Here is a 22,117-nt window from a genome sequence, read left to right as displayed (position 1 = left end):
GCCTACAACAAAGTGCCACCTATGTCTATCAAGCTCCATGTTCTGATGTTTAAATGTTAAGTTGTATGGTTGTGGTTGTGTCTGTGCTTGTGTTTTTCTTCTGTTGTTTTTGGGTATGTTAAGAAAGCAATGATGCACTGTGCCCAAGACAAATTTCCCCGCGGGGACAATAAAGTTGAACCTTGAACCTTGGACTTGTGCCAGCTTTTTTGAAACACATTGCAGGCATCATATTCCAAATGAGCTAATATTTGCAAAAAATACCAACGTTTCTCAGTGTGAACATGAAATATCTTGTCTTTGCAGTCTATTCACTTGTCGAAAATGATTTGTTGTATTCTCTTTGTATTTACTATTTACACGACGTGACAACTTCACTGCTTTTGGGTTTTGTATTTTGCTCTTTGGCATAGTAACGACTCTTTCTGGAGGGGCAGTTCGTGTTCTTCTCACAGGCGTTTCCCGTTCCAGGGTTTTTTCCCGACCACCTAAGATCCCACTTCTGACACCATTTGTCACAGAGTTGTAATTGTCATCCAACCATCTGTTCCGTAGCATTTATCCCATTCAGGGTCTAATGAGTTTGGGCGGAATGTGGTTTACGCCCCTGGACTGGACACCCATCAGGGCGCAGGTTCAAACCCGGGTTGATCTCGGATTTCTGTGACCCAAGAGGGAGCCACCATTCCTGGTTAACGGCGGTTTTTGTGCATCTCTCCCGCTGCGCTGTTGCGTATCTTCTCCCACTGCGGGATATCAAAGCCAGCGGGCCTCTCACAGATGTGGTGCGCTGCCAAGAACCCAGACCTTGAGCTGAAATATCAAACTCAAATCTGGCAAAGGCTCCATTCCGGATAATCCCACCGTCCTCGTAAATGTGTGTCAACGCGAACCCCCCGGCCTCGAACGGACGGCAACTTCTCATCAAGTCCGAAAGGCGTCTCAGCAAATCTCGCATCCTAACGTGTTCCGTATGTTCCTGGCAGGACTCGCTAGGTCTCATGCTGGATCTATTAATGGCATGGTCGTTTGCATGAATCTCAGCTGTTGTTCTTCCGAGCTGCAAAAGTGTGCAACAATGCCCTCATTGTCCCTCGCCGCTTTGACTAATAGGCCACTCTCGCTTCATTTAACCCTTCGGAGGACACTCGCTGAAGGACACCGCAGTCGCAAAGTCCTAAGGCAGGGGTCGGCAACCTTTACCACTCTTACTAATAATGCGCCACACTTTGAACCCACACCAAACAAGAATGACAAACACATTTCGGGAGAACATCTGCACCGTAACACAACATAAACACAACAGGACAAATACCCAGAATCCCATGCAGCCCTAACTCTTCCGGGATACATTATACACCCCCGCTACCAAACCCCGCCCACCTCAACCGACGCACAGAGAGAGGGGGCGGGGGGAGGTTTGGTGATAGCAGGGGTGTATAATGTAGCCCGGAAGAGTTAGGGCTGCATGGGATTCTGGGTATTTGTCCTGTTGTGTTTATGTTGTGTTGTGTTAGGGACGGCGTGGCGCAGTGGAAGAGTGGCCGTGCGCGACCCGAGGGTCCCTGGTTCAATCCCCACCTAGTACCAACCTCGTCATGTCCGTTGTGTCCTGAGCAAGACACTTCACCCTTGCTCCTGATGGGTGCTGGTTAGCGCCTTGCATGGCAGCTCCCTCCATCAGTGTGTGAATGTGTGTGTGAATGGGTAAATGTGGAAGTAGTGTCAAAGCGCTTAGAGTACCTTGAAGGTAGAAAAGCGCTATACAAGTACAACCCATTTATTTATTTATCATTTAAGGTGCGGATGTTCTCCCGAAATGTGTTTGTCATTCTTGTTTGGTTTTGGTTCAAAGTGTGGCGCATTATTAGTAAGAGTGTTAAAGTTGTTTTATATGATCACCGTCAGTGTAACCTGTGTGGCTGTTGACCAAGTATGCCTTGCTGTCACGTACGTGTATAACAAGTGTTGGGCTGGCACGCTGTTAATACAGATTGTAGAAGGCGCCAAATGTTATACCATCATGGCACGCCCTTATTATAGCTGTAAGGGTGAAAATCGGTGAATATTAATCCCGGGAGTTTTCTGCGAGAGGCACTGAAATCCGGAAGTCTCACGGGAAAATTGGGGGGTTCAGCAAGTGAGCCGCTGAGCCGCATCAGAGTGATCAAAGAGGAGCCGCGGGTTGCCGACCCCTGTCCTAAGGCGATATACATCCTGGGATGCTGGTCAGACTGAAGAAATAATAGAAAGGTCAATCCGTCATCTTGTCTCTCACAATGATTGTGAACAATAGGCAACATTCCAAAACAAAGTGCCGTTCTCCTTTGAACCGGCTGATGGTCATGGGCAATGCAGGGTGGGGGTGTTTCAGTACGATACGATATCAGCACGGATCATACCTACTTATATTACTTATTTGGTGGTGTGGAATGTTTAGAAAAGGCTTGATCAAGTGATATCACTATTAGTATAATTGTGATCACCAAGGCTCTGTATTCGGGCATGTGATTTGACCACAATGAAAAAGACTGACAAAAATTTCCGGGGGTCTGGTGGGGGGGGGGGGGGGGGGGACGAGGGGGAAGCTCCTGGCTTTTCACCAATTTAACATGCTAAAATTAACAAAGACAGCACCATTTGAAGACAATATTTGAGTGTTTAAAGACGTGAAAACATCATTAATAGAACATACATAACCCAATTATCCTAACGAATCACTGTACAGGTAAAAGCCAGTAAATTAGAATATTTTGAAAAACTTGATTTATTTCAGTAATTGCATTCAAAAGGTGTAACTTGTACATTATATTTATTCATTGCACACAGACTGATGCATTCAAATGTTTATTTCATTTAATTTTGATGATTTGAAGTGGCAACAAATGAAAATCCAAAATTCCGTGTGTCACAAAATTAGAATATTGTGTAAGGGTTACATTTTGAAGACACCTGGTGCCACAAACTAATCAGCTGATTAACTCAAAACACCTGCAAAGGGCTTTAAAATGGTCTCTCAGTCCAGTTCTGAAGCCTACACAAACATGCGGAAGACTTCAGATTTCACAGCTGTCCAAAAGGCAACCATCGACACATTGCACAAGGAGGGAAAGACACAAAAGGTTATTGCTGAAGAGGCTGGCTGTTCTCAGAGCTCTGTGTCCAAACACATTAATGGAGAGGCAAAGGGAAGGAAAAACTGTGGTCAGAAAAAGTGTACAAGCGATAGGGATCACCGCGCCCTGGTCAAGATTGTGAAAAAAAACCCATTCAAAAATGTGGGGGAGATTCAGAAGGAGTGGACAGCTGCTGGAGTCAGTGCTTCAAGATCCACCACCAAGAGACGCTTGAAAGACATGGGTTTCAACTGCCGCATACCTCGTGTCAAGCCACTGTTGACCAAGAAACAGCGCAAAAAGCGTCTCACCTGGGCTAAGGAAAAAAAGAGCTGGACTGCTGCTGAGTGGTCCAAAGTCATGTTTTCTGACGAAAGCAAATTTTGCATTTCCTTTGGAAATCGAGGTCCCAGAGTCTGGAGGAAGACAGGAGAGGCACAGGATCCACGTTGCCTGAAGTCTAGTGTAAAGTTTCCACCATCAGTGATGGTTTGGGGTGCCATGTCATCTGCTGGTGTCGGTCCACTCTGTTTCCTGAGATCCAGGGTCAACGCAGCCGTCTACCGGCAAGTTTTAGAGCACTTCATGCTTCCTGCTGCTGACCTGCTCTATGGAGATGGAGATTTCAAGTTCCAACAGGACTTGGCGCCTGCACACAGCGCAAAATCTACCCGTGCCTGGTTTACGGACCATGGTATTTCTGTTCTAAATTGGCCCGCCAACTCCCCTGACCTTAGCCCCATAGAAAATCTGTGGGGTATTGTGAAAAGGAAGATGCAGAATGCCAGACCCAAAAACGCAGAAGAGTTGAAGGCCACTATCAGAGCAACCTGGGCTCTCATAACACCTGAGCAGTGGCAGAAACTCATCGACTCCATGCCACGCCGCATTAACGCAGTAATTGAGGCAAAAGGAGCTCCAACCAAGTATTGAGTATTGTACATGCTCATATTTTTCATTTTCATACTTTTCAGTTGGCCAACATTTCTAAAAATCCCTTTTTTGTATTAGCCTTAAGTAATATTCTAATTTTGTGACACACGGAATTTTGGATTTTCATTTGTTGCCACTTCAAATCATCAAAATTAAATGAAATAAACATTTGAATGCATCAGTCTGTGTGCAATGAATAAATATAATGTACAAGTTACACCTTTTGAATGCAATTACTGAAATAAATCAAGTTTTTCAAAATATTCTAATTTACTGGCTTTTACCTGTATATGGTTCAGTCCCAACAGTATTTAGTCACTAATATTTACATCTTGTGTTCATTTCACATCCACAGGTGTCACGTTGATCAGTGTTATTATCACTAATAACAATTCACCGTTTTAATGTATATGCCTAATTGCCTACACCAGGGGTCGGCAACCCAAAATGTTGAAAGAGCCATATTGGACCAAAAATACAAAAACAAATCTGTCTGTGTCACACCGCGGTGAGGGATGTCTTGTCTTGGTTTTTTCTGTCTTGTGATGTGCATGTTTTAGTTTGAAAAGTAACTCTCCTCTCGTTTCAGGTCACTTGCCCTTCCTTTTGTGTCATCAGTCTGACGTCATCCCGATTCCCTAATTGTTTCCACCTGTTCCCTATTACCCTCATGTGTCTTATAAGCAGAGGTGGGTAGTAACGCGCTACATTTACTCCGTTACATCTACTTGAGTAACTTTTGGGATAAATTGTACTTCTAAGAGTAGTTTTAATGCAACTTACTTTTACTTTTACTTGAGTATATTTATAGAGAAGAAACGTTACTTTTACTCCGCTACTTTTATCTACATTCAGCTCGCTACTAATTTTTATCGATCTGTTAATGCACGCTTTGTTTGTTTTGGTCTGTCAGACAGACCTTCAAAGTGTCTGCCTTACTGGTGACGTTTCACTCCGTTCCACCAATCAGATGCAGTCACCGGTGACGTTGGACCAATCAAACAGAGCCAGGCGGTCACATGACCTGACTTAAACAAGTTGAAAAACTTATTGGGGTGTTACCATTTAGTGGTCAATTGTACGGAATATGTACTGTACTGTGCAATCTACTAATACAAGTTCCAATCAATCAATCAAAAGTGTGAAGGAAAAAAGACACTTTTTTATTTCAAACGTCACAAGCCTAAAGACTGACTGCACAGTTCCTGTCTTCACAATAAAAGTGCCGCTCCATCGCGCCTGCGCTTTCAAAATAAGAGTCTCCGAAAGCCAGCGCAAACAAGCTAGCGAGCTACGGAATTTGCCGCCTATGTATTTCTTGTAAAGTGTGTGAAAACGAATATGGAAGCTGGACAAATAAGATGCCAAAAACCAACCACTTTCATGTGGTATTAGACAGAAAGGAGGAACTTTTTTTCTCCTCCATTTGAAAACGAGGACGTTATCATCACTACTGTCTGATTACAATCAATGCAAGTCATCACAATCAGGTAATACACCAACTTATATTCTTGTCTTCATGAAAGAAAGGAATCTATATGTGTTAAACATGCATGTATATTCATTAAAACACCTTTAACATGTAAACAAAAACGGCAAAATAAATAAATATAAATGATATACTGTATATATCAATGTATGTGTATATATGTATATATATATATATATATATATATATATATATATATATATATATATATATATGATATGTGTGTGTATGTTACTCATCAGTTACTCAGTACTTGAGTAGTTTTTTCACAACATACTTTTTACTTTTACTCAAGTAAATATTTGGGTGACTACTCCTTACTTTTACTTGAGTAATAAATCTCTAAAGTAACAGTACTCTTACTTGAGTACAATTTCTGGCTACTCTACCCACCTCTGCTTATAAGCCCACTCCTTCCTTTGTTCTGTGCCAGATTGTCTCGTTTGTTCGTACTCTCTAGCATCCATGCCCATGTCCATGCCTTGTCTTGCCTTGCCTCGTCTTGTGCTTATGTTCTTTGATTCTGAATCCCTTCGTTGCTATTTTGAGTTGTCCTTTCTTCCTCCTCAGCAGAGTGATTTTTTGTTATTTAGTTTATTCAGCCGAAGTGGTAAGTTTCAGTTATTTTTCATTCTTTCCTCACATTTTTGAGTGACAATTTTTGTTAATACTTTATTAGATTAGATAGTATAGAATTTTTCATAGTTGTTGTTTCTTCCTCCTGTTGGAGCGTTTTTTTGTTTATACATTTTATAGCATACAGTGGGGCAAAAAAGTATTTAGTCAGCCACCAATTGTGCAAGTTCTCCCACTTAAAATGATGACAATTTTCATCATAGGTACACTTCAACTGTGAGAGACAGAATGTGAAAAAGAAATCCAGGAATTCACATTGTAGGAATTTTAAAGAATTTATTTGTAAATTATGGTGGAAAATAAGTATTTGGTCAATAACAAAAATTCAACTCAATACTTTGTTATTGCCAACAAAGGTTATATTACAGAGGTCAAACAATTACTATAGGTCTTTACCAGGTTTGCACACACAGTAGCTGGTATTTTGGCCCATTCCTCCATGCAGATCTTCTCGAGAGCAGTGATGTTTTGGGGCTGTCGCCGAGCAACACGGACTTTCAACTCCCTCCACAGATTTTCTATGGGGTTGAGGTCTGGAGACTGGCTAGGCCACTCCAGGACTTTCAAATGCTTCTTACGGAGCCACTCCTTCGTTGCCCGGGCGGTGTGTTTGGGATCATTGTCATGCTGGAAGACCCAGCCACGTTTCATCTTCAAAGCTCTCACTGATGGAAGGAGGCTTTGGCTCAAAATCTCACGATACATGGCCCCATTCATTCTTTCCTTAACACGGATCAGTCGGCCTGTCCCCTTAGCAGAAAAACAGCCCCAAAGCAGGATGTTTCCACCCCCATGCTTCACAGTAGGTATGGTGTTCTTGGGATGTAACTCAGTATTCTTCTTCCTCCAAACGCGACGAGTTGAGTTTATACCAAAAAGTTCTATTTTGGTTTCATCTGACCACATGACATTCTCCCAATCATCCATGTGCTCTCTGGCAAACTTCAGAGGGCCCTGGACATGCACTGGCTTAAGCAGGGGGACACGTCTGGCACTGCAGGATTTGATTCCCTGTCGGCGTAGTGTGTTACTGATGGTAACCTTTGTTACTTTGGTCCCAGCTCTCTGCAGGTCATTCACCAGGTCCCCCCGTGTGGTTCTGGGATTTTTGCTCACCGTTCTCATGATCATTTTGACCCCACGGGATGAGATCTTGCGTGGAGCCCCAGATCGAGGGAGATTATCAGTGGTCTTGTATGTCTTCCATTTTCTGATAATTGCTCCCACAGTTGATTTTTTCACACCAAGCTGCTTGCCTATTGTAGATTCACTCTTCACAGTCTGGTGCAGGTCTACAATTCTTTTCCTGGTGTCCTTTGACAGCTCTTTGGTCTTGGCCATAGTGGAGTTTGGAGTCTGACTGTTTGAGGCTGTGGACAGGTGTCTTTTATACAGATAACGAGTACAAACAGGTGCCATTAATACAGGTAACAAGTGGAGGACAGAAGAGTTTCTTAAAGAAGAAGTTACAGGTCTGTGAGAGCCACAGATCTTCCTTGTTTCAAGTGACCAAATACTTATTTTCCACCATAATTTACAAATAAATTCTTTAAAATTCCTGCAATGTGAATTCCTAGATTTTTTTTTCACATTCTGTCTCTCACAGTTGAAGTGTACCTATGATGAAAATGACAGACCTCTGTCATCATTTTAAGTGGGAGAACTTGCACAATCGGTGGCTGACTAAATACTTTTTTGCCCCACTGTATATCAATTATAGTTCGTCTTTGCTTTTGTGTTTTCCTCCGTTCGGAGCGAATTTTGGTTGTTCCTATTTTTTGGAACCTTTTTTTGCCGGTTAGTTTTTGGATAAATAGATATTGTAATCCATGACTTTGGAGGTGAAAAGGAAGCTGTCAAAATAAAAGCCTGTCTAAGTTCCCTACTCTGCATCTGAGTCCTATCCTTTTACCAAGCCGTGACAGTCTGGAGCCGCAAAAAAATGAAAAGCCATATTACATACAGATAGTGTGTCATGAGATATAAATTGAATTAAGAGGACTTAAAGGAAACTAAATGAGCTCAAATATAGCTACAAACGAGGCATGATGATGCAATATGTACATATAGCTCGCCTAAATAGCATGTTAGCATCGATTGGCTTGCAGTCATGCAGTGACCAAATATGCCCGATTAGATCCTGCTTCTTTTTCTTGTCCTATACTATATTATATATATAATATATAATAAAATAGATTTTTGTTTAACTAAAATGTAAAAATATACGGTACGTTGCAATAATTTCACATCAAAATGTAGCGTATTTTACTGTAAATGGAAAAACAGTACTGCTGTTTTTATGGTAAAAAAAAAAAAAAAAGCTGCTCAGTTGCCAGAATTTCCTACATATTTTAATATATTTCAAATTATTTCTAACATATTTGTAATATATACTATACTATATATGTATTTGTAGATATTTTTAAAAAAAATTCATTTTTAAAACATTTCCCACACACAGTACTTGTATATATTGTATTTTATGTTTTTTTGTTTTGTTTTTAATATTTTTTTTAATATTACGTATGTATGATCAAAAAATGCTACATCATTCTATTATAATTTTTTTAATATTTTCCTTTATATTTTTACATATTTCAAATTATTTATAAGATTCTTGTAATATATACTATACTATATATGTATTTACAGATATTTTTTTAATATTTCTACATTGTCTTCTTTTCTTGTTTGTCAACATTTTTCTGAATATTTATATATTTTTAAAACATTTCCCTCATAAAGTACTTGTATATATTGTATTTTATGTTGTTTTATTCTTTTTAAAAATCATTTTTAGTATAAAGTATGTATGATTAAATAATTCTACATACATAGAGGATAAAAAATGTAAATATAAAACAGTTCAAAGTAATAATATAAAATACAGGAAATATAATATATAATAAAATAGATTTTTGTTTAACTAAAATGTCAAAAAATACGGTACGTTGCAATAATTTCACCTCAAAATGTAGCGTATTTTACTGTAAATGGAAAAACACTACTGCAGTTTTTATGGTAAAAAAAACGGCTGCTCAGTTGCCAGAATTTTACTGTAATACAGTATGTACATTTCTTTTTTTTTTACTGTAAATCATTTATTTTTTGCAATTTTACAGTAAAATTGTGAAATTTACTTAAAGGACTTAAAGGAAACTACCGTAAATGAGCTCAAATATAGCTACAAACGAGGCATGATGATGCAATATGTACATATAGCTCGACTAAATAGCATGTTAGCATCGATTGGCTTGCAGTCATGCAGTGACCAAATATGCCCGATTAGATCCTGCTTCTTCTTCTTGTCCTATACTATATTATATATATAATATATAATAAAATAGATTTTTGTTTAACTAAAATGTCAAAAAATACGGTACGTTGCAATAATTTCACCTCAAAATGTAGCGTATTTTACTGTAAATGGAAAAACAGTACTACTGTTTTTATGGTAAAAAAAAAAAAAAAAAGCTGCTCAGTTGCCAGAATTTCCTATATATTTTAATATATTTCAAATTATTTCTAACATACTTGTAATATATACTATACTATATATGTATTTGTAGATATTTTTTAAAAATTTTAATTTTTAAAACATATCCCACACACAGTACTTGTATATATTGTATTTTATGTTTTTTTGTTTTGTTTTTAATATTTTTTTTAATATTACGTATGTATGATTAAATAATTCTACATCATTCTATTATAATTTTTTTAAATATTTTCCTTTATATTTTTACATATTTCAAATTATTTATAAGATTCTTGTAATATATACTATACTATATATGTATTTACAGATATTTTTTAAATATTTCTACATTGTCTTATTTTCTTGTTTGTCAACATTTTTCTGAATATTTATATATTTTTAAAACATTTCCCTCATAAAGTACTTGTATATATTGTATTTTATGTTGTTTTATTCTTTTTAAAAATAATTTTTAGTATAAAGTATGTATGATTAAATAATTCTACATACATAGAGGATAAAAAATGTAAATATAAAACAGTTCAAAGTAATAATATAAAATACAGGAAATATAATATATAATAAAATAGATTTTTGTTTAACTAAAATGTCAAAAAATACGGTACGTTGCAATAATTTCACCTCAAAATGTAGCGTATTTTACTGTAAATGGAAAAACAGTACTGCTGTTTTTATGGTAAAAAAAAAAAACGGCTCCTCAGTTGCCAGAATTTTACTGTAATACAGTATGTACATTTCTTTTCTTTTTTTTACTGTAAATAAAAAAATGCAATTTTACAGTAAAATTGTGAAATTTACTGTGATTTTTACAGCATTTTCCTCTAAATGAAAAAAAAACTGCACTTTTTTTACTGTAATAAACTGTGGTGCCCTTTTGGCATTTTACAGTAATACACCGAAAAATCTACAGTTGCTGATTTGCGGTAAAAAAACAAAACTAAAAAAAACCTGACATCTCAGTTGCCAGAATTTGACTGTAAAATGTACATTTCTTTTTTTACTGTAAATAAAAAAACTGCAATTTTACAGTGAAATTGTGAAATTTACTGTGATTTATACAGCATTTTTCTCTAAAAGGAAAAAAAACTGTACTTTTTTTTACTGTAATAACTTGTGGTGCCCTTTTGGCATTTTACAGTAAGACACTGAAAAATCTACAGTTGCTGATTTGCGGTAAAAAACAAAACAAAAAAAACTGGCATCTCAGTTGCCAGAATTTTACTGTAAAATGTACATTTCTTTTTTTACTGTAAATAAAAAAACTGCAATTTTACAGTAAAATTGTGAAATTTACTGTGATTTATACAGCATTTTTCTCTAAATGGAAAAAAAAACCTGTACTTTTTTTTACTGTAATAAACTGTCGTGCCCTTTTGGCATTTTACAGTAATACACCGAAAAATCTACAGTTGCTGATTTGCGGTAAAAAAAACCAAAAAAACCCCTGACATCTCAGTTGCCAGAATGTGACTGTAAAATGTACATTTCTTTTATGACTGTAAATAAAAAAATCTGCAATTTTACAGTAAAATTGTGAAATTTACTGTGATTTTTACAGCATTTTTCTCTAAATGGAAAAAAAAAACTGTACTTTTTTTTACTGTAATAAACTGTCGTGCCCTTTTGGCATTTTACAGTAATACACCGAAAAATCTACAGTTGCTGATTTGCGGTAAAAAAAAACACAAAAAAAAACCTGACATCTCAGTTGCCAGAATTTGACTGTAAAATGTACATTTCTTTTTTTACTGTAAATAAAAAAACTGCAATTTTACAGTAAAATTGTGAAATTTACTGTGATTTATACAGCATTTTTCTCTAAAAGGAAAAAAAACTGTACTTTTTTTTACTGTAATAACTTGTTGTGCCCTTTTGGCATTTTACAGTAAGACACTGAAAAATCTACAGTTGCTGATTTGCGGTAAAAAACAAACAAAAAAAAACTGGCATCTCAGTTGCCAGAATTTTACTGTAAAATGTACATTTCTTTTTTTACTGTAAATTTAAAAAAAAATGAAGTTTCTCAGTGTGAACGTTAAATATGTTGTCTTTGCAGTCTATTCAATTGAATATAAGTTGAAAAGGATTTGCAAATCATTGTATTCTCGTGACAACTTTACTGGATTTGGGTTTTGTGAAAGGTTTCCAACCCAGTCTGGAAAGTTGTCCTATCTGAATGTGTTGCTGCACACTGGACCTCATGCATCATTAGTATAGGACAAGAAGAAGAAGCAGGATCTAAAAGGGAGGTCAAGAAGAAGAAGCGTGTCCAAGTACCTTCTGCTCAATCACGTTGGCGTTCCGGTGGTTGAGAATCGGCCTCAGGCCGTGCAAGTCGGCGGCGGCCCCGGGATCCAGGCTGAAGTTCAAGGCCACGAAGATGGAGGAGAGCTTATCCCTGAAGTCCTTCTCATCCTGCAACCACAACCATGAAACATGTTGGACTGATGAAAGTTAACACCACAGAAGGTTCGGAGGCCTTGGAACGGCGGACGTACTCGGAGGTAGATCTTGGTGTGGTCGCAGACTTCCTCGCCGTTGCGCACCCTCACGCTCCGCTGCAGCAAAGGCTGCTGGGAGTCCAGGAAAAGCGCCCGCCTGACCGCTCCCTTCTGTTTGAGCTTCTGACTGTCCAGCTGCACCTCCACCTGGAAGTCTGCCAGGAACAAATGACACCTGAGGAAGTGTCTCCAAACTTTACACTAGTAAGAGAGTGGCTTTCACTGAGGGCCACATCGCAGTGATGTTTGGCCCCAGAGGGCCGCTTCTAGCAGTGACTATTATTACTCAATTGTTTTATGCATTTTATTAATAATAATAATAATAATAATAATAATAATACATTTTATTTGGTATAGCGATTTTCAGAGTACTCAAAGACGCTTTACAGGATAAAAATTGAAATATAAAACAGTTCAAAGTCATAATATAAAATACAGGAAATATAATATATAATAAAATAGATTTTTGTTTAACTAAAATGTAAAAAAATACGGTACGTTGCAATAATTTCACCTCAAAATGTAGCGTATTTTACTGTAAATGGAAAAACAGTACTGCTGTTTTTATGGTAAAAAAAAAGAAAAGCTGCTCAGTTGCCAGAATTTTACTGTAATACAGTATGTACATTTCTTTTTTTTTACTGTACGGTAAATAAATTTTTTTTTGCAATTTTACAGTAAAATTGTGAAATTTACTGTGATTTTTACAGCATTTTTCTCTAAAAGGAAAAAAAACTGTCCTTTTTTTTACTGTAATACCTTGTGGTGCCCTTTTGGCATTTTACAGTAATACACTGAAAAATCTACAGTTGCTGATTTGCGGTAAAAAAAAACTAAAAAAAACCTGGCATCTCAGTTGCCAGAATTTTACTGTAAAATGTACTTTTTTTTTTTACTGTAAATTTAAAAAAAAACTGCAATTTTACAGTAAAATTGTGAAATTTACTGTGATTTTTACAGCATTTTTCTCTAAATGAAAAAAAACCTGCACTTTTTTTTACTGTAATAAACTGTGATGCCTTTTTGGCATTTTACAGTAATACACCGGAAAATCTACAGTTGCTGATTTGCGGTAAAATAAAAACAAAAAAAATTGGCATCTCAGTTGCCAGATTTTTACTGTAAAATGTACATTTTTTTTTTACTGTAAATTTAAAAAAATGCAATTTTACAGTAAAATTGTGAAATTTACTGTGATTTTTACAGCATTTTTCTCTAAAAGAAAAAAAAACTTCACTTTTTTTTACTGTAATAAACTGTGGTGCCTTTTTGACATTTTACAGTAATAAACCGGAAAATCTACAGTTGCTGATTTGCGGTAAAAAAACAAACAAAAAAACTGCCATCTCAGTTGCCAGAATTTTACTTTAAAATGTACATTTCTTTTTTTTACTGTAAATAAAAAACTGCAATTTTACAGTAAAATTGTGAAATTGACTGTGATTTTTACAGCATTTTTCTCTAAATGAAAAAAAACCTGCACTTTTTTTTACTGTAATAAACTGTGATGCCTTTTTGGCATTTTACAGTAATACACCGGAAAATCTACAGTTGCTGATTTGCGGTAAAATAAAAACAAAAAAAATTGGCATCTCAGTTGCCAGATTTTTACTGTAAAATGTACATTTCTTTTTTACTGTAAATTTAAAAAAATGCAATTTTACAGTAAAATTGTGAAATTTACTGTGATTTTTACAGCATTTTTCTCTAAAAGAAAAAAAAACTTCACTTTTTTTTACTGTAATAAACTGTGGTGCCTTTTTGACATTTTACAGTAATAAACCGGAAAATCTACAGTTGCTGATTTGCGGTAAAAAAACAAACAAAAAAACTGCCATCTCAGTTGCCAGAATTTTACTTTAAAATGTACATTTCTTTTTTTTTACTGTAAATAAAAAACTGCAATTTTACAGTAAAATTGTGAAATTTACTGTGATTTTTACAGAATTTCTCTCTAAATGAAAAAAAAAAAGCACCTTTTTTTACTGTAAAAACTGTGGTGCCTTTTTGGCATTTTACAGTAATACACCGGAAAATCTACAGTTGCTGATTTGCGGTAAAATAAAAACAAAAAAAACTGGCAGCTCAGTTGCCAAAATTTTACTGTAAAATGTACTTTTTTTTTTTTAACTATAAAAAAAACCCCTGCAATTTTACAGTAAAATTTTGGCACCCGAGCTGCCAGTTTTGTTTTTTTTTGTTTTTTTTACCGCAAATCAGCAACTGTAGATTTTTCGGTGTATTACTGTAAAATGCCAAAAAGGGCACCACCGTTTATTACAGTAAAAAAAGTAGAGTTTTTTTTCCATTTCGATAAAAATGCTGTAAAAAGCACAGTACATTTCACAATTTGACCATGAAATCTATTGCTACTTTTACATTGCACAATTTCATGGATAACTTGCTTTGAAATCATTATTATTAGTATTTATTTCTATTTAAAAAATGGCTTGAATGTTTGATTTCTTTTTTATTTGTTTATTTTAACAAAAAAATCTTAGCAAAAAACATATGTTTATTATTGTAATTTAGTCCTTAAATAAAATAGTGAACATACTAGACAACTTGTCTTTTAGTAGTAAGTAAACAAACAAAGACTCCTAATTAGTCTATGCAGTAACATATTGTGTCATTTATACACCTATTATTTTGTACACATTATGAGGGACAAACTGTAAAAAAACATTATTATTCCACTTGTTCATTTACTGTTAATATCTGCTTATTTTCTGTTTCAACATGTTCTATCTACACTTCTGTTAAAATGCAATAATCACTTATTCTTCTCTTCTTTGATACTTTACATTAGTTTTGGATGATACCACACATTTAGGTATCGATCCGATACCAAGTAGTAACAGGATCATACATTGGTCATATTTAAAGTCCTCATATAATATATGTATAATGCATGTGTTCCTTGACTGCACTTAAATGTAGAGTATATGTAGGATATATTTATATTATTTATATATTTTGTATTATTATTATTGTCTATTGTGAGCAAACTGTGTACTTTATTGATCCCCCCCAGGGTTCAATAAAGTACTTTCTATTATATTCTATGTGTCCAGTGACATATTTACTGAGTTTATGAGTATAATATGATTTTTTTTTTAAAGTACGATAAAAAATATAGATGAAATCATAGTAGTATCGACTAGATACGCTCCTGTACTTGGTATCATTACAGTGGATGTCAGTTGTAGATCCACCCATGGCGTTTGTTTACATTGTGACGGCGGTGAGCTATTGTATCCTCCTACGGTGTGTAGTGAAGCATGTTTAGCTATTCCTCGTCCTCCAGTGATAATGATACTGTAAGAAACTTACTTTATTTGTCACCATGGAGGCGAGGATTAGTGATTTAGAAGTACGAGTCACGAACTAGCTCGCCATGTCTTAAAGCATCTCTTCCTGAGGGTGTTTCAGTGTTATAACTTCACCTTTATCTTTACTTTTTACACCAAAATGCGTCCATTCTACCTTTTCTGTCTACACCGTGTGTCTGCTTGTAAGTACTTTGTGTGTGTGCGCTGCCCAACATGCTCCTACGCTCGCAAAACCAGCAATGTCATGCCTGTAAAAAATTAAATATGGCAAAAACCGGTACTTTTAAAACAGAGTATAATACCGTTTTTGGTTCATTAGTAGCGCCATACTATACTAGTACCGGTATACCGTACAAGCCTAGTTTGGATTCTATCATCCGCTGCTTATGTTGAGGGTTAGGGTGAGTCAGCTCGTCCAAAATAAACAGGTTCCAAGGCAAGAATATTAGCACTAAATCGGAGTAAGTGGACACTTATTCAATCCAGGTTTGCAAACATGGTGACTTTGAGGGTGAAACAAAGGCCTGATGTGGAATGTTGGCTCACCGAGGACGTCTGGTAGGTGCTTCCCGTCGGCCGACAAGCAGAAACTCAGGTTGACGCTGTGAGGGACGGAAGGTTTACGGTGAATATTGCACACAAAAACACACAATCTACACATCGCACTGCAAAAAGTGAAATCTAAGTAAGATGAAATATGTCAAATAAGGCTGATATTTGCTTATTTTCTGTCTGATAAGATACTTCTTCTCACTAAGCAGATTTGATGTTAGAGTGTTTTACTTGTTTTGGTCCTAAATGATCTCAGTAAGATATTACAGCTTGTAGCTGAGATTTGATGACCTATATTGAGTAAAACATGCTGGAAACTATTTTGGTCCAAATGTCCAAAATACACCCAGCAATAGTGCACAGGAAGGTGGGGAAGAAGAGGGGGAAAAGGCGGCCAAAATGGTCAAAAGTCCCAATTGTGTCCAAAATACCTCTTCAGGTTCCAGTCCCACGAGTCCTGCCGCCTGCCGCACAAGTCCGGGGAGGCAAAAAATGTCCAAAACACACCCAGCAAAGTCCCACAGGAAGTGGGGGAGAAAAGTGAGAAAAGTCGGCAAAAGTCCTCAAAAATGTTCAAAATACCTACCCAGGTTCCAGTCCCACATGTGCCACAAGTCTTAAGACTTCCAGTCCCACATGTGCCCGGGTGTGATTTTTGAACATTTTACCGACTTTTCTCACTCTTCTCCCCGCCTTCCTGTGGGACTTTGCTGGGCGCGTTTTGGACATTTTGGGCATTTTGGGCCGGCGGCGGGACTTGTGGGACTCGAACCTGGGTAGGTATTTTGAACATTTTTGGGACTTTTGCCGACTTTCCCAACTTTTAGCCCCCGAGATGCAAAAAATGTCCAAAACGCACCCAGCAAAGTCCCACGGGAAGTGGGGGAGAAAAGTCGGCAAAAGTCCCCAAAAATGTTCAAAATACCTACCCAGGTTCCAGTCCCACATGGAGTGCCACAAGTCTTAAGACTTGTGGCACTCGAACTCGGGTGTGATTTTTGAACATTTTACCGACTTTTCTCACTCTTCTCCCCGCCTTCCCGTGGGACTTTGCTGGGCGCATTTTGGACATTTTGGGCCGGCGGCGGGACTTGTGGGACTCGAACCTGGGTAGGTATTTTGAACATTTTTGGGACTTTTGCCGACTTTTCCAACTTTTATCCCCCCCTAACTCCCCGTGGGACTTTACTGGGTGTGTTATGGACATTTTGGGCATCCTGGGACTTGCGCGGCCATACATAAGATTTTATGTTAGAGTGTTTTACTTGTTTTAAGTGTTTTGGTCCTAAAAGATCTCAGTAAGATATTACAGCTTGTTGCTGAGATGTGATGACCTATATTGAGTAAAACATGCTTGAAACTATTTTGGTCCAAATGTCCAAAACACACCCAGCAATGCTGCACAGGAAGGTGGGGAAGAAGAGGGGGAAAAGGCGGGCAAAATGGTCAAAAGTCCCAATTGTGTCCAAAATACCTCCCACGAGTCCTGCCGTCGGCCGCACAAGTCCCGGGATGCAAAAAATGTCCAAAACGCACCCAGCAAAGTCCCACGGGAAGTGGGGGGGAAAAGTGAGAAAAGTCGGCAAAAGTCCCCAAAAATGTTCAAAATACTTACCCAGGTTGGAGCCCCACATGGAGTACCACAAGTCTTAAGACTTGTTGCACTCGAACCCGGGTGTGATTTTTGAACATTTTACCGACTTTTCTCACTCTTCTCCCCGCCTTCCCGTGGGACTTTGCTGGGCGCATTTTGGACATTTTGGGCATCCCGGCCGGCGGCGGGACTTGTGGGACTCCAACCTGGGTTGGTATTTTGAACATTTTTGGGACTTTTGCCGACTTTTCCAACTTTTATCCCCCCTGCCCGTGGGACTTTGCTGGGTGTGTTATGGACATTTTGGGCATCCCGGCCGGCGGCGTGACTTGTGGGACTCGAACCTGGGTAGGTATTTTTAACATTTTTGGGACTTTTGCCGACTTTTCCAACTTTTATCCCCCCCCCCTCCCTCCCCGTGGGACTCGGCTGGGTGTGTTATGGACATTTTGGGCATCCCGGGACTTGCGCGGCCATACATAAGATTTTACGTTAGAGTGTTTTACTTGTTTTAAGTGTTTTGGTCCTAAATGATCTCAGTAAGATATTACAGCTTGTAGCTGAGATTTGATGACCTATATTGAGTAAAACATGCTTGAAACTATTTTGGTCCAAATGTCCAAAACACACCCAGCAATGGTGCACAGGAAGGCGGGGAAGAAGAGGGGGTAAAAGGCGGCCAAAATGGTCAAAAGTCCCAATTGTGTCCAAAATACCTCTTCGGGTTCCAGTCCCATGAGTCCTGCCGCCGGCCGCACAAGTACGGGGATGCAAAAAATGTCCAAACGCACCCAGCAAAGTCCCACGGGAAGTGGGGGAGAAAAGTGAGAAAAGTCGGCAAAAGTCCCCAAAAATGTTCAAAATACCTACCCAGGTTCCAGTCCCACATGGAGTGCCACAAGTCTTAAGACTTGTGGCACTCGAACCCGGGTGTGATTTTTGAACATTTTACCGACTTTTCTCACTCTTCTCCCCGCCTTCCCGTGGGACTTTGCTGGGGGCATTTTGGACATTTTGGGCATCCCGGCCGGCGGCGGGACTTGTGGGACTCCAACCTGGGTAGGTATTTTTAACATTTTTGGGACTTTTGCCGACTTTTCCAACTTTTATCCCCCCTCCCCGTGGGACTCAGCTGGGTGTGTTATGGACATTTTGGGCATCCCGGGACTTGCGCGGCCATATATAAGATTTTACGTTAGAGTGTTTTACTTGTTTTAAGTGTTTTGGTCCTAAATAATCTCAGTAGATATTACAGCTTGTAGCTAAGATTTGATGACCTATATTGAGTAAAACATGCTTGAAACTATTTTGGTCCAAATGTCCAAAACACACCCAGCAATGGTGCACAGGAAGGCGGGGAAAAGACGGCCAAAATGGTTAAAAGTCCCAATTGTGTCCAAAATACCTCCCCGGGTTCCAGTCCCATGAGTCCCGCCGCTGGCCGCACAAGTACCGGGATGCAAAAAATGTCCAAAACGCACCCAGCAAAGTCCCACGGGAAGTGGGGAAGAAAAGTGAGAAAAGTCGGCAAAAGTCCCCAAAAATGTTCAAAATACCTACCCAGGTTCCAGTCCCACATGGAGTGCCACAAGTCTTAAGACTTGTTGCACTCGAACCCGGGTGTGATTTTTGAACATTTTACCGACTTTTCTCACTCTTCTCCCCGCCTTCCCGTGGGACTTTGCTGGGCGCATTTTGGACATTTCGGGCATCCCGGCCGGCGGCGGGACTTGTGGCACTCGAACCTGGGTAGGTATTTTGAACATTTTTGGGACTTTTGCCGACTTTTCCTACTTTTATCCCCCCTGCCCGTGGGACTTTACTGGGTGTGTTATGGACATTTTGGGCATCCCGGGACTTGCGCGGCCATACATAAGATTTTATGTTCGAGTGTTTTACTTGTTTTAAGGGTTTTGGTTAGAAATGTCCGGGGGGGGGGATTTAAAAATATATTTTTTAAGATATGCATCTCGTGCGCACGCAAAACTTTATCGTGCGCACAAGATAGTTTCTAGTGCGCACGAGATGCATATCTAAAAAAAACATTTTTAAATTCCCCCCTCAAAATTTTTTTTCCCCATGTCCCTTTAGGGGCTATGTAAGATACATATCTTAAAAAAAAAAAAGAAAAGAAAAATCCCCCCCCCCCCCAAAAAAAAATTACTCCATAAGATACATATCTAAAAAAAAAAGAAGAAAAAAAAGATTCCCCCCTCCAAAATAAATTTCCCCCATGTCCCTTTAGGGGCTCCGTAAGGGACTATGTAAGATCCATATCTAAAAAATAAATTAAATTAAATTAAAAAATTCCCCCATGTCCCTTTAGGCACTACGGTATATAAGATACATATCTAAAAAATAAATAAATAAAAAATTAAAATTCCCCTTCTCGTGCGCATGCAAAAGTTTCTAGTGCGCACGAGATACATATCTAAACAAAATATTTTTTAAACCCCCCCTCCCAAATTTTTTTTCCCCATGTCCCTTTAGGGGCTACGTAAGATACATATCTTTAAAAAAAAAAGGGAAAAAAAAGTCCCCCCCCCCAAAATAAAAAATTCCCCCACGTCCCTTCAGGGGCTCCATAAGATACATGTCTAAAAAAAAAAAAAGAAAAAAAAAATTCCCCCCCCCCCAAAAAATAATTTCCCCCATGTCCCTTTAGGGGCTCCGTAAGGGACTACGTAAGATACATATCTAAAAAAATATTAAAATAAAATAAAAAAATTCCCCCATGTCCCTTTAGGGGCTATGTAAGATACATATCTTAAAAAAAAAAAAGAAGAAACCCCCCCCCCCCCAAAAAAAAAATCCCCCACGTCCCTTTAGGGGCTCCATATCTAAAAAAAAAAAAAAGAAAAAAAAAGATTCCCCCCTCCAAAAGAAATTCCCCCATGTCCCTTTAGGGGCTCCATAAGGGACTATGTAAGATACATATCTAAAAAATAAATAAAATAAAATAAAAAAATTCCCCCATGTCCCTTTAGGGACTATATAAGATACATAGCTAAAAAATAAATAAATAAAAAATTAAAATTCCCCCTCTCGTGCGCACGCAAAAGTTTCTCGTGCGCACGAGATACATATCTAAAAAAAATTTTTTTTTAAATGCCCCCCCCCAAAAAAATTTCCCCCATGTCCCTCTAAGATACATATCTTAAAAAAAAAAAAAAAAAAAATCCCCCCCCCCCCAAAAAAATGTTTCCCCCCATGTCCCTTTAGGGGCTCCGTAAGATACATATCTAAAAAAAAAAAAATAGAAAAAATCCCCCCCCCCAAAAAAATGGTTTCCCCCCATGTCCCTTTAGGGGCTCCGTAAATATAAGTGTTTAGTGAAAAACATTTTTTTAAATAATTTTGTATTACTCTTTTTTTAATTATTATTAATAAAAGTGTTATCAAACTGTATCAGCCCACGATTGCAGGCATTACTCTTGTCAAAATAATAACATTATGAACAATATTGCGCATGAAGGAGTCACTGTGTCACGTTCACCCCAGAAAGAGAACAAGAGCCTCCATTGAGGAGCACTAATATCTCCATACAAGCTCCTGTGTGTGTTCGCTCCTCCTCCTCCTCCTCCGAGTCTACGTGTCCTGATGTTTCCCAGCTGTGTTCCACTACCAAACAATATCGCATTCAAAGCAACCAAAAGGAGGAAAAGGAAAAAAAAAACTCCCGGCCCCTCCCCTCTCGCGCTCCTCGCCATTATCCCCTCTGAAAAGTCGTCATCGCTGGGTAATCAAGACACATGTGTACACAAGACTTTCCTTCATGGAGAAAAGGGGTCTTGGGGATTGATTTAGGGAAGGAGGGGGGCGTGGCGCATGTTGACCGCCGTCTGTTTCCTCTCCTCCGCAACAGTGGGCACATTTAGAGAGGTGGGGGGGTAACAATGCTGCCATTGAACGCACCACCGTGGTATGAAGACGTGTGTGCTCGGTTCTGGGTACTCACCAGGGGACGACCACGGTGGAGTTCCCTTGGGTGGTGATGCAGTTCTTCTCCTCCGGGTTGATCATGGCGGGGTAGACCGACAGCGAGACGCTGGTGTTGACGATGGGTCGCGACCTGCGGGAGACAGGACTCACACGTTGACACGCTGTCAAAACCAGTTCTGAGTAGCGTTGTCCCGATACCAATATTTTGGTACCGGTACCAAAATGTATTTTGATACTTTTCTAAATAAAGGGGACCACAAAAAAAAATTCCCCCGTGTCCCTTTAGGGGCTACGTAAGATACATATCTTTAAAAAAAAAAAAAGAAGAAAAAAATCCCCCCCCCCCAAAAAAAATTGTTTTCCCCCATGTCCCTTTAGGGACTCCATAAGATACATATCTAAAAAAAAAAAAGAAAAAAAAAAAATTCCCCCCACAAAAAAATGTTCCCCCATGTCCTTTTAGGGGCTCCGTAAGGGACTACGTAAGATACATATCTAAAAAAAAAAAAAAAAATAAACAAAT

At 38.3% G+C, this 22,117-nt stretch overlaps 1 protein-coding gene across 1 annotated transcript in view; it reads right to left on the bottom strand.

Moving 5' to 3' along the window:
- Positions 1 to 22,117, bottom strand: part of itga5 (integrin, alpha 5 (fibronectin receptor, alpha polypeptide)) — a 267,873-nt gene that overhangs the window by 74,098 nt on the left and 171,658 nt on the right. The window contains exons 15-18 of the mRNA XM_061925617.2: positions 21,611 to 21,724; positions 16,053 to 16,108; positions 12,172 to 12,329; positions 11,951 to 12,088 (exon numbers count right to left, since the gene is read on the bottom strand). Of these exons, the coding sequence (XP_061781601.1) occupies positions 11,951 to 12,088; positions 12,172 to 12,329; positions 16,053 to 16,108; positions 21,611 to 21,724 (466 nt within the window). The remainder of the gene's footprint in view (positions 1 to 11,950; positions 12,089 to 12,171; positions 12,330 to 16,052; positions 16,109 to 21,610; positions 21,725 to 22,117) is intronic.

The sequence above is a fragment of the Nerophis lumbriciformis genome, linkage group LG01, assembly GCF_033978685.3.
Source record: "Nerophis lumbriciformis linkage group LG01, RoL_Nlum_v2.1, whole genome shotgun sequence".
NCBI classification, from domain to species: domain Eukaryota; kingdom Metazoa; phylum Chordata; class Actinopteri; order Syngnathiformes; family Syngnathidae; genus Nerophis; species Nerophis lumbriciformis.
The sequence above is the reverse complement of the archived record's forward strand: the minus strand, read 5'-3'. Positions and strand labels throughout refer to the sequence as shown.